At 37.9% G+C, this 12964-nt stretch overlaps 1 protein-coding gene across 2 annotated transcripts in view; it reads left to right on the forward strand.

Moving 5' to 3' along the window:
• The window catches only part of fstl5 (follistatin-like 5), a 141763-nt gene extending 129410 nt beyond the window's left edge, over window positions 1-12353 (forward strand). For both annotated transcript variants that reach the window (XM_056257240.1, XM_056257241.1), the window contains exons 14-16: window positions 3589-3696; window positions 4097-4221; window positions 11651-12353. In XM_056257240.1, coding sequence (XP_056113215.1) covers window positions 3589-3696; window positions 4097-4221; window positions 11651-12353 — 936 coding nt within the window. The remainder of the gene's footprint in view (window positions 1-3588; window positions 3697-4096; window positions 4222-11650) is intronic.
• Window positions 12354-12964: the final 611 nt, after the last annotated feature.

Consider the following 12964-nt stretch of genomic DNA (forward strand, 5'->3'; position numbering starts at 1 on the left):
TGAATGGAAAAACTTGCTTGTATGAAAAAAAAAAAACGCTTAGATTTTGGGAAAAAATACAATCCTTTTTTTAACCTTTTGGCTTCCCGTACATTCAGTTGTGCTTCTTGCTCGTATTCAGTTCGTGAGTTATGTAAACCATTTGCCATTGCCACACAGTCACAACTGACACTTCGGTGCTCCCAATACAATCCTCCCTCCTTTAAACAAAACAGTCAAAGAATAAGTAGCTACAACAATATAGAACAGAATGAGGTTCAAACAAACAATATTTATTGAATAGAGTATTTTCTATAGAATGTTAACATAAGTGAATATTAACGTAAACATAAATAAGAAGAAAATAATAAATTATAACCCTGAGCTTTGGCTTTTTTCGGATTAATTATGGTTTTAATTATGGACATTAATTATGTCCAGCTAATCAACATTTTAAATTCAATATAGTCTATAAATCAATAGTCAATCAATGTCAAATTGTCAATACATTGCTTTCTATCTTGCATAATTAGTGCAGTTGTTTAGAGTTTTTAACTACACTGAGACTAGATAATCAGTGTCTTGTTTTATAATGTGTACTTTGATTGGGAGTGCCATCATTCACGTGCATGTATTGCACAGTATGTCTGGTCTCCACATAATTCTGCTTGAAAAATGCCGGTTTCATTTCGTGCACGCGCATGAACGCACGATAACACACGCGACGCGGTTATGTTTTCTGAGCTGCAGTAAACAAACACCGTTGCACTTTGTCGTTTATCAAAAACAAACGTAAAAAAATTGTATTTTACTCTCACTTTTGTCAGGCACAAAGTGATGCAAGAGATGCACTGCCTGCCCAGCTAGGTTAGCAAGACCGAAAAACATCAAACTATGCTGACATCAAACTTAGAGAGGAGAGAACACAAGTTTACCTGATTGTTGTTCCCGCAATTCACTCTCATGGTTTTTTCTTCTTCCTCTTTTCGTGACCAAAAGGATAGTTTCGCTTCATTTTGTCATGGATGTTGTACACATTAATTGACGCGCTATGACACGAGATGGAGGCGGGGCCTTAAGTAATTTGCGGGGTCTTACGCACCGGTCGCGTGCAGCGCTGCAGCCACGTAAACAGTTGAGCTGAGTGCCCGAATGGAAGTGAATGAGGCTTTGCGATTTTTTTTTTTTTTTTTTTTTTTCTCTAGGCCTACGTGAAATTCTGCATCCATTGTACGATTTTTTATTTTAATTTTTTTTTTCCTCGGAAGGGCAACCTGAGTCGAGAAGGGCATATGGGCAGTTGCCCGGGCAACCTGAGCAACCCCCCTGTGCACGTCCCTGCTGAAGCGTCTGTCTTAGTTGTGCCTAGCATGAGATAAATATAAAATTTCACTCCAATGAATACTGTTTAGCTCATTTTGAATTGGATTGTGTGCCATTTAGAAGTGAATTGAGTGTGAAAATGTACATTAAATTATATTGAATTCATAAATGTGTATTTATAAATAAAAATAAGTCTCCTATGCTCACCAATGCTACATTTATTTGATCAAAAATACTGTAAAATATTGACATAAATATTTTTTGTGTAAAACATGATTCTTTGATGGATAGAAAGTTCAAAAGAACAGCATTTATTTCAAAATAAATATATTTTTGTAGCGGTGTAAAAGTCTTTACTGTCACTTTTGATCAGTTTAATGCATCTTTAATGCATTTTTAATGGATCGTGAAGCCAATTTAAAGAGAAAACCCTTAAACAGAGCAACTCTTCTGTTTTTGCTTATTTTGTTGTTGTGTTGGACTAATGAAATTCCTCTGTTGTGTGACTGTGTTTAATTTATTTGAATTGCATTTAGTACACTTCTCTTCCTGTCATCCCAGTTTAACATCCTGTGTGGATAATTCAGTTCAGATTCAGTGCTTTAAGTGGGCCGGTACGCACCGGTACTCAGTACCGCCACTTCCAAATATAGCTCTTGAGCGTACCGCCACCTCTCCGTGCGCCCAGAACGTGCTTTTAGCGTACCGGTACGCTCATTTGCACATCTGTTTTAATCCTTTGGCTGCACTGCCGCTTTTCAGAGCTCCCTTTACAATGCACGCCTCCTAATTCGTCCCACCGAGAGCAGAGACTACATTATCCATACACCCTTGAGTTTTACAAGTGAAAAGCGCATGCGTCGCTTTTGCCGCTGTCAGTGCTAGCTACTCGGTTAAAATACAAACAGAGCATCACAGTGCGTGCCGTGTACCTGTCTGGTTAAACCCCGCGAAGGTCCGTGAAGACTGAAGATCGTGTAAAGACGTAGGGCTAGCTCATTGGCCGCACGTCAGAGGCGCCCGTGCCATTGGATGTGCAGTTGGCGCAGTACAGCCTATGAGCGAGCCAGATGCTCAATGTGTTTTACATATAAGCTTCATTAAATTAGAAAAGGTGTTTCCCTGCACATTCACCATATAAAATTCACTGGAGGAAAAAGTTCGCGTGGCCGTCGTCAGATTTGGAAGTCGCTCAAAAGGCTCTTTCGCGGTTGTGGCTTCAGTCGACTTCAGTGAGGCGCGGTGGTTTATGGGATGAGTAGTTCCTTCGCTCGGAAATGAAAATATGTACACAGTCTTGTACCTTTGATTTTATTTGGATTTTCTCTCCGTTTTTTCACTCGAAACGATATGTTGTATGCTTATGAGTTCAGCCGTAGCTGGTTATCCTCAGACATGCTCTAAAACTCTTTAGATATGTTTTTTCCAAAACGTCAATGGGAGAAATGAATGGGAAATTTACTTCCGGCACCGAAGCTCAGAATAATTTTTTTTTTTTTTTTTTTTTTACAAATGTAATTTTACTCTGTTTATTAATGTTTTTACTCAACATCTGTGCAGTTTTGGGAGGATTTATGATATCTTTTAAATTTCTATAAATTAATATTTATTTAAATAGGCTTTTTACAAAAAAAACAGCATTTATGTCAAATTCACTTTATAAAAGACCCCGATTTCTAACTTTCATTCATGGAGATAACATGGATAATTTTACATGGTTTAATGTAAGATTTTTGGCCATTTTTTGGAAAATGCAGTTTTAAAATAAAATAAAAATCACTTTAATCACTAGATGGCTAGAGCTTCACTATATGCTATTTGCTATTTGACTAATCAAAATATATCTTTTCACAAGTTTTTCCAGTTGGATTCATATCCACATTTTGTACATTTTATTTATGTTCAGTAGCTCTTTCTACTGTAGCTCTTTCTAAGGGTATTTTTTCAATACCATTTTGCACATTTTATTTATGTTCAGTAGCTCTTTCTAGCTAAAGTAAATCCACAAACTAATAAAAGGATGTATTATTTTTTATAAGGTCGTCTGTTGACTGCTGTTTATATAAACCCCCTTCAATATAGTTGTTGTTACCTCAGGGGAGGAGGGGAGTCAGCAAAAAAAAAAAAAATAATAATAATAATAGAGTACCGCCACCTCTTTTGGGCCACTTAAAGCACTGTTCAGATTTCATCCTATGAATTGACCAACCCTGCTTACTAAATTACATTTTACAGTATCTGATTTTGCTGAGCAAATGGAAAGAGTTGATCTGTTGTTGTCAACAGACTGTAAGCACAGACCGGGTTCCAGTGAAGCTTCACTATGACAAGTCTCATGACCAGGTGTGGATCTTGAGCTGGGGAGATCTGGAGAAGAACTTTCCAACCCTCCAGGTAAGGCAAATCCCTCTAGGATCATCTTTGAGTGTTAATCACCACTTGATGGCTGCTTCTGAAAGCTGCTCTCAAACAAGAGAACTGGGACATTCTGCCTAACATTTTCTCTCATCTGATTATTCAAGTATATGATCTGGCCCTGCTTGGTATGTTTTGATGATTTTAGTTGACATTTTTGGAGCATTCCCAAGTGATGTAATGTTGAACCAGCACAGCAAGGAGTCTCAGTGGGGTTTCATATCGCATAATTGGCACAGCCTGTCCCCCATAAACCATAGCTTTGGTTAATCACAGACAGAATACATTGAGCTCCTCTAGACAAGGAGAATTCTGGTGCGCATGAAAGCCCTAATGAAATTGCAAAACTCATGTTCCTGTTGAATATGTGACTCTTCAGGTGATCAGCCAGGCCAGTGAGAGCATGTCCCATCACACCATTCACACCAAACCAGTTGGCCACCGCTTCGACAGGGTGGAGGATTTCTTCATTCCTCCCATCAGCCTCACCATCAATCACATCAGGTAAAAGAGAGCGAGACCTCCACCATATATATGAGCATATGAACACGTACTGACTGTGATTATAACTCCAGAGAAAACAGCACTAGCTCTGGATAGTGTGTAAATTGCATTCAGGGACTGACATTTAGATCTTAATAAACCATTTTGTGCATTCATAGTCACTCACATGGGGGAGTACATTTAGAGGTAGTCGAGGGGGAAATGGGAGTTTAAACCCTGAACAAACAGACCAGGAGATGCTGTGTGGATATGGAAATCTCATTTGAATTGATTAAAATCTGAGTTGAAGATTACCAAGCATGCCCTGATCCTCTTACTGTCCCCTGTTGGTAGATGGATGTTTACTTACGCTATCATGTCGTGCTAATATAAAAAATAAAAAATTCCAGACGCTAGATAGATTTACTTGTTCTCTTCGTCAAGAGAGCAAGTCTGTGCTAATGACGAGAACACAGTGGCAAACAATTTAAAATGTTCCCATGAAAATTACAAATGTGACGGTCGTGAAGAAATCGTACACTCTGTTCCGAAACATTGCTGTCTGCTGCCTACATACACAGCGAGTGATCAGAACACTTTATAGTGCAACAGTTCCAGCCCACTTTTTCAGTGGCTTTGTTTTCAGAAGTATTTTTCCCATTTTTTATATAGGGATTTAAAAAAAAAATAATAATCTTTGTTAAAGAGTTATAAGCTATAAGGCAAACCAACCAGTTACAAGGCGAATCACAACATTCCAAACTTTGATTTGACAGAGAAAAGTATTTGAAAACCATTCAAATAGGCGAAGGTAACTGACTGTGAAACAGCTTATATATACAGTTATAATATATATAGTAATTATATAATAAATATACAGTATATGCTACAATTTGCTATATATATATATATATATATATATATATATATATATATATATATAGGCTATATATATATAGTTATACCACGGGCTGTTTAAATACTCGATTCTGATTGGCTGGAAGGTGTGCAGTAAAACCGTTTAATGCACAGGTAGTTCCAGTCAGTTTGATTACAGTTCGCAGTTAATCCACTACTATAAACATTGGTAACCATAGTAACAGAGTTACACTTGCAAAAGAGTGAGAGAGAGAGACACATATGAAAACGTTAGGTAGGCTCAGAGCCATAGAGAGAAAGAGTTGCGACGCTCTTTGATGTCGCCTCGATGGCTCTCACGTGGTTCATGAAAGCCCCAATAGTTCCAAAACGTACGCTGGCTGTCATGTTCTTCTATGGGACAGACAGCAGCGATTGCATTATTGACCGGTAAATATAAAATAAAACACACACCCAAGTACGTTTTCAGCTGTTACTGAATTATTGCATTTTGTTAATGTCAGTTTTGCATTTGGAGAGGCAGGCTGACAACGAAATACTGTATATTACTTAGATAAGTTTTAGGCTTTTTTTGAGGGAAAAGACAGAGCTAGATAAGATCGAAGATGACAAAGATGAGGTCAATACGAAAAAGACAACTAAATGGGCAGTTAACACTTTCAGTGACTTTTTGCGCCAAAGACAGAACAATTGTGATTTCGAGACCTAACGTTACTATGCTTCTCTTTTAAATTCTCTGATTGGTAGAGATTTCTCTGCAGAATCTTCGGTTATGTGGTTTTTCACCAGGAATTCTACTGTTATACATGGTTATTTAAAAATGCTGAAATAATACAACTGGCTTCACCAAAGGCTTATACCATCGATTAAAGGCCCGATCAAACGAGAACTATTAATGGGCCCCTAAAGAGGAAATATGATTGACAGTTTCTTTACAATCTAATCAAATGAAAGCATATTCACATTTTAATAAGGATATCCAACCAAATCAGCATACCAGTCAGAATCCAATTTGTTTATCTGAAGCGTGAATCAGTGAAATGCTCATAGCGAGCATTTACACTGTTTACTCATATGCAGAGTACTTTCAAATGTTGTTTTGTAACTGAAATTGTCTGTATCTCTTAGTTTAGTGCTGTATGAAGGTGTTGGGGAATGAACATGTACTGTAGTTCATCACAACAGCTATTGACCAGCTTTTGTTAAAAGACATGATCTTAGTCCCACAAAAGAGAGTTCATCCAGAGGGTAATGCACAAAGACCAGTTTAATTTTCAATCCTTTCGGTGTCTGAGATAATACGGCTTACACACATACCACACACACGCACAAAATACACACTCTCTCCTCCTAGAGGAGTCACTGAACCCAGCGGTTTGATTTCACCCTAATATTTACTAGCAGTAATACTGTGCTAGTAGATACATTCCGCACTACAATTCGGTTCCTGTCACCGGAGGTCAGTGCGTGTCAGTCTCGTTTTTCTTGAATAAACTGCTGGGTGGTCAGCTGAGGGTATGTACACTTTTTTGGCGCTTTGCCCCAATAGACTGGTGACATTTAGCAGTGCTGTCTGCTCTCTGATGGAGTAATGTGTTTCAGTGCTCCGAGTCAACGGAGTGCAACATCAGCGCTCTATACTGAAATAGAGGTTAACTCCAATGTAAAGTACTGTAGCCCTCTGATCTTCGCCTGCATGGCAGAAATTTGGATTTAGCACATGACATTAGCTTTTGAATAGTGAAGTTGTGTTTCTTTGGAAACGCTGTTATGTAACCTGTTTAACAAATTACATCATTGATCCAAAGGGAATAAGATAGAGATTGAGAGGGTGATTATTTAAGAGAACAGACTCACAGATCAAGACCAGATATGGTGATCTCATAGGTATTTGTATGTAAAGTGTACACAATTATTGACAGCATTTGAAACCCCTCTAAATCTAAATCCCACCATCTAAATCCCTTTTACGCACAACTTTAGAGCGCTACAAATCCTCCTAATTTGGTTTTACAGCACCTTAAGCTCAATAATGAATTCCAGACTCTCATTTATTCAGTAAATGATGGAGATACTTTGTCTGAGAAAGATCTTTTTTATGGTGAGTTTCTTTACTGATCAGTACTTAGTTAATTAATTAGTACTCTTTAATTTGAATCAAAGCTTAACAGAGTATGAAATATGAGAATGTTTGATGTGTTTAATTCATGTACTGATTTGTGTGTTGTCACAATGGCATCAATCAGTCTTCAGAAGTCACATTGAACATAATTAAACTGTCAAATTAAGTAAATATATTAGCTTGCCAAGGCTGCATTAACTTGATCAAAAATACAGTAAAAAGGTAAGCTTATGATATTTGTAATAACTATTTTAAAATATAATTTATTCCTGTTATGGCAAAGCTGAATTTTAAGCATCATTACTCCAGTCTTCAGTGTCACATGATCCTTCAGAAATCATTCTAATACCGGTATGCTGATTTGGTGCTCGAAATGTTGAAAAAAGTTGTGCTGCTCAATATTTTTGTGTAAAGTCCCCCCCCCATTATGATTATTTGAAAATATATATATATATATATTTATATTATAGACCCTATTTCAAGAATTCTATTAATCTCCAATGAATCATAAACATGTGTACGTCCCTAAAGTCACACATGCAAAAAGGTTAATGTTTTAGAAGCGGTTTGCATGTTGATATTATAAATGTCAGTGTTTATCTAAACCTAAACGCATGCTAGAACCACACTGTACGCATGAATACCCATGAATAATAAATAGATCAACCCGAGAGCTCAATGTTCCTTGTAAATTTATATGAATTTACTCACGTAATCCTCAGGGGGATATTGATTTTTGAAAATATGCTGACATAATGAGATCCGTGACTGGTAAACAGCGTCGATGTCATTTGTACAAAACACTGATGTAAGGAGGAATGTTTGGTGATCCGTGATCCAATAATTACTTCATTCGTTTCTCATTTGAAATGCCTCATATGCTTTGACATCACCTGTGGCAGTGAACTGTTGAGGAGGGATTTGTACAAGGGAGCGACTGCATGTGACATTTTAGTCAGGTTGTCAAATTATTTCAGCATTTACACACCTTCACACTGGGAAAATAACAGCCTACAGGAATCCCATTCACAGCATTCATTGACTTTCTGTCATGCTTTTATCTGCAACCAGCCTGTGGGCAAATATGTTTACGCTTCAACAGTAAAAAAAATACATAACTTTATTTGCTTATTTTCTTTTCTTTTAATTATACAGTAAACCCTTTGCTAATGCCAATTACATATTTTACAGGTCTAAAGGGTTTGGTCAAATTAATATTGAATGCATTTGTATAAATACATGTGCCGCGATGAGTGAGTAAATAGAGAGAATAAAATAAGTGAGTGTGTTTTGTTTGTTCATAAGAAAGGTTGTTAGGGATGCCCAAGGTGCATGTGGAGAACAGCATTGATTTACGACAGGAAAGTGCTTCTATTAATTGCCCTACAGTGCATAAACAAACCCATGGAAATCACAAAGTATACACAATGCCACAAAACCACCCATTTGTGTTGCGTTTTTTATTATCATATTACAAAGCTGTCCTGTATATTGACTGCATGGGTAGAGGCTAGTAACTTTATAGAGTAATGAAAACAGCTTTATTCTTGTGGCTGCAGATATATCCCTCAGACAGAGCTGTGTGCGCCAACTCAAAAAGATGTATATGACACTACAGTATACTCTTCTGGTGTACTAAGGGATACATCATCACATGTCCCTGTAGAAATTATTTTATATATAGCACTAGAAAACTTGTTTGTAATCGTCATTGAGTGATTTCGGGTTCCTCGTGGGTCGCATCAAACATACATTTGTTTTAACAAAGCTGAATGCTGATTCTAAAAGAATTTTACCAACCTCCATAACATCACAGCCAAGTTCGACTTCGACAACACCCCCCGTTGTATTTTTGTGTCTGAAATGCATTATTTTTGGGTCATCGATGTGAGTCCTATAGCGGCAGCCATCTTCACTGTTTTATTCATGTTTTGCCGCATTGGATTTACCACCAAACCTTCACACGCACAAAACGCTAATTCAGTTTATGCAAGGTATGAGCCGCCAAGTGTAACCTGAGTAAACCAGACTTAATGAATTACATGACATGAAATTATTATTATAATTTTTTTTTTAAACAGGTGGTAAACATACAAAGACTATACAAAATACAAATTCACATAAAACGAAACAAAAAACAACAAAAAAAGTTGAAAGAGTGTTTTTTGGTATTCATTTCTTTAACATTTTTTCCACCTCCTTTCCTCTTCCACCTCTTCCCAATAATAATAATAATAATAAAGATATTGATATGATTTGCCCATCGATATGGCTGCCCGTGCATTTCATTAATAGCATTTAAAAAAAAATGTTGGTACATTTTAAAGTCAGCATGAAACAGAAGTTGCAATAGCCTTTTCTTCCCTAATGTGACACATCTGAGTGAAATTGATCAAGAAATTGGCTTCTTGAACAAGAAAAATTGGGCAGGACTTTACTTTGTTCTTCAGGAATTGATTGAATCGTTGGACGGTTGTGGTCGATCTCATGTGAGTGACAGGTTGTCCCGTCCTCGTGCCAGTAAGAGAAGAGAAGAGAAGAGATGTCGCTCCAAAATGGAGGGGAAGTTATTTTGATTAAAGATTATAAGGGGACTTTAAAAAAAAATTGAGCACAGATAAATTATTTATAATAAATGCTGCAATATTCCATAAAAAAAAAAAAGAAATGTCCATTTTGATTTCAAGGTGACTTTAATGCATTTCATAATCTGAAAGACATAAGCCACAATTTTGTCAATACAGTGCAGATGTCGTGCACAAAACGAGTTTGAATGTACTTTTCATGTTGCTGTTTTCTGTTTTCCATGGAGTGAAATGTACATTCACCCTTATGTGAACAAAGAAAGAAACTTTGTGCAAGTTTGGAAAATTGCATGTAAATTAGGTCACAGCTTGGAACCATCCCCCCCATTGGTTTTCATGCAATTTGTCAAAATGTAACACTTTGAAAAGGTAAAAAAAGAAAACTTTTATTCTAGCTTGTCAAAACCTAAAATTTGAAATATATATTAACATAAATGGAGGCACAAATAGCTCATCAGCAGGGAATTTTTCTTGCTAGCAAAATAATCTTATTTACTGTACCCTTGGAGAGTTGACTGGGTATTAATACGCACACTTTTGCGTTCAGTTGCCGGATCCGTCGCCAGGCCTTCTTCCTGGACTTCATAATATAGAAATTAAACCCAGAGCATATCGTCTCAGTCAAAACAGCCTGGCCTGTAACTAATGAACGGACACTGGCTGCCAATTGATAGAGCTCATGACGAGCAGTGATAATCTGTCCCGTCGGTCCGTGGCAGACGTGGCCTTTTGGCCGACTTACATTCTCAAGTACGTAAGAAGATGGATGTCAGGGTTTGAAGTCTCCACTAGAACTGATTGGAGAGTATGCAGATTTAATTGAGCTTTGTCAGATCCTTCATTTCACTCACCAACTTCATTTGTTCTTTGTTCTTCTGAGATTTTTTTATAGCCAATTATCGGGCTCTTTGGATTTCTCAATAGATAAGACAAAGTGTGGCTGATTAATTTTTTAATTGAAATAAATTATGAAAGCCAGGCATCTGGCAGAGGATATTTAGCGTAGACTGATGAATAGAGATGTGACATTGAATTCTTTTTTCTCCCCTAAAGCTTTTGGATCTTCCTCATTAGACTTTAACCTGCACTCTGGGTTTATTCACTCAGAGGCTTTGTTGGTTACTTTCGGTGTGGCAGCTTCTTCTTATCCAAAGCAACTTGCACTTCATTAATTGCAAGCCCAGTGCCCTCAGGGTAACATTACTCAAGTGAGCAATGGAGTTAGATCCAGTTCCAGGCACACTTGGGATCAGAGCTTTTATTTATCGATAAAGATCCTTAACAATTACAGAGCCTCAGGGTTGGCAAAAGTCAACATTTTTGGATTGGCTTCCTTTCAATTCATGAGTTGAACTGACTTTGAGAGTGTTGAATTGGAATGGCTGGAAGAGGAATTTACTGATTTGCAATTTGCAAAGAAATTTAAGACATGACAACACATTACATGACCAATTTTACAACAAAACAAAAATGATTTCGTCTTTAATTTTGACTAATTTATTCAGGTAGAATTTTGTCCCCCCAGCTGATTCAAAAATACTATTAAAACAGGTTTTAATTTTGTCATAGAGCACCACGCTGTGTCCGCCACAATGTATTCGGACAAATATTTTGTATACATTATCATTTATTATTTAGAATAAATAAAACAATTATTGACATTGAAATTGAATTATATATTAATTGTTTGACTGAATTTGAAAGACTTTGAGGTAAATTGTGGACAATGATGGTCCATAAAATGAAAGTTGCTTTATTAAATATAATGAAATGCACCTCAACTAAATGCATACAGTAGATAATGTTTTGCATGACAGAAACCATGTCTTCTAAAATCGTCTAATACATGTTCTCTCGTTAATAGGTTTGGTATTATCCTCCACAAGAATGAACCATCTCTTCATAAGATCGACTTGGAAACCACCTCCTCTGTGAAAAACATTAGTCTGCAGCAGTACGATTGCATCCCACAATCCCTCGCCTACACACACCTGGGTGGATACTACTTCGTCAACTGTTGGCCGGACTCAACAGGTGCGGTACGGCCACAATTAATCATCGATAGCGTAACGGACGATGTCATCGGTCCTAATGGGGATGTGAGCGGCACGCCTTATGTCTCTCCTGATGGCCACTATTTAGTGAGTGTAGATGACCGTGACGGGCTAATGCGCTTGCAGCCCGTGTCCGTGCGGGGCGAGATCGGCCAACCCTTTGACATTCACACCAACCTGCACCTGTCCGATCTGGCCTTCATGCCCTCGTTCACCGAGGATAACCAGTATAACGTGTTCGGCAGCTCGGGCCGGCAGACAGATGCTCTTTTTGTGGAGCTCAGCACCGGTAACGTCAAAATGATCAAGAGCCTAAAGCTGCCCACGGCATCAGCGCAGTGGCCTTGGAACCGCCAGAACAGGGTCATGACTGGCAGCGGGCTATTCGGACAGTATCTCATGACCCCGTCTCAAAGCTCCCTGTTTATACTGGATGGGCGGCTGGATAAACTCAACTGTGAGATCACTGATGTTCCACTGGGAAATACTGTGGTGTGGGTGGGAGAGGCGTAGAGGGAAACAAACAAACAGGTTGCACTGAATTTGGTCTCTGTTTAATTCTCAAAGTTTGGAACAAAAAACTAAATTGACTGTTCAAACCCCTGCATTGGAAAAGAGAACTTGGGAAATGCTTGTTTTTGATAAGTTAGCCAGGTTTTCGAGTCAAATAGCTAATAAGTAGTTTCTCCAAAAATATTAGGTGGTGTCTAACTAGCATTGGTATCAGCGGGAATCACTTCGTTTGAAGCTGAGAATTGTTCAACTGATCAAATGGATCAACTCAACTGATACGGACCCATCTTTTAAGAATAATATTTCCTCGCTATCACTTAATACATATACAAAGCGCATTCGGCCCATTTTTTTCCAGTGCCTTGAGGGAGTACTCGCTAAAAAAGAAAGCCAACATAATAATTCCCCCCGAGCCTGTGGATTAAACCCTCCTTGGCTTTCTCACACACAGAGTGAAAATGAGATCTACACTTAAATTTCACCTGTTTATAACTCCCACAGACCCCGAGGCATATCTGGCTTATTAAAACAGCATCGTGCTGAGAAACTGTCACCTACTGTGGATATTGAGATATCGGTAACGATGTGTTTGACAACTGTAAATCTTCATG

Source organism: Rhinichthys klamathensis, unplaced genomic scaffold, assembly GCF_029890125.1.
Source record: "Rhinichthys klamathensis goyatoka isolate OS25496 unplaced genomic scaffold, OSU_Roscu_1.1 h1tg000136l_1, whole genome shotgun sequence".
Classification (NCBI taxonomy): Eukaryota; Metazoa; Chordata; class Actinopteri; order Cypriniformes; family Leuciscidae; genus Rhinichthys; species Rhinichthys klamathensis.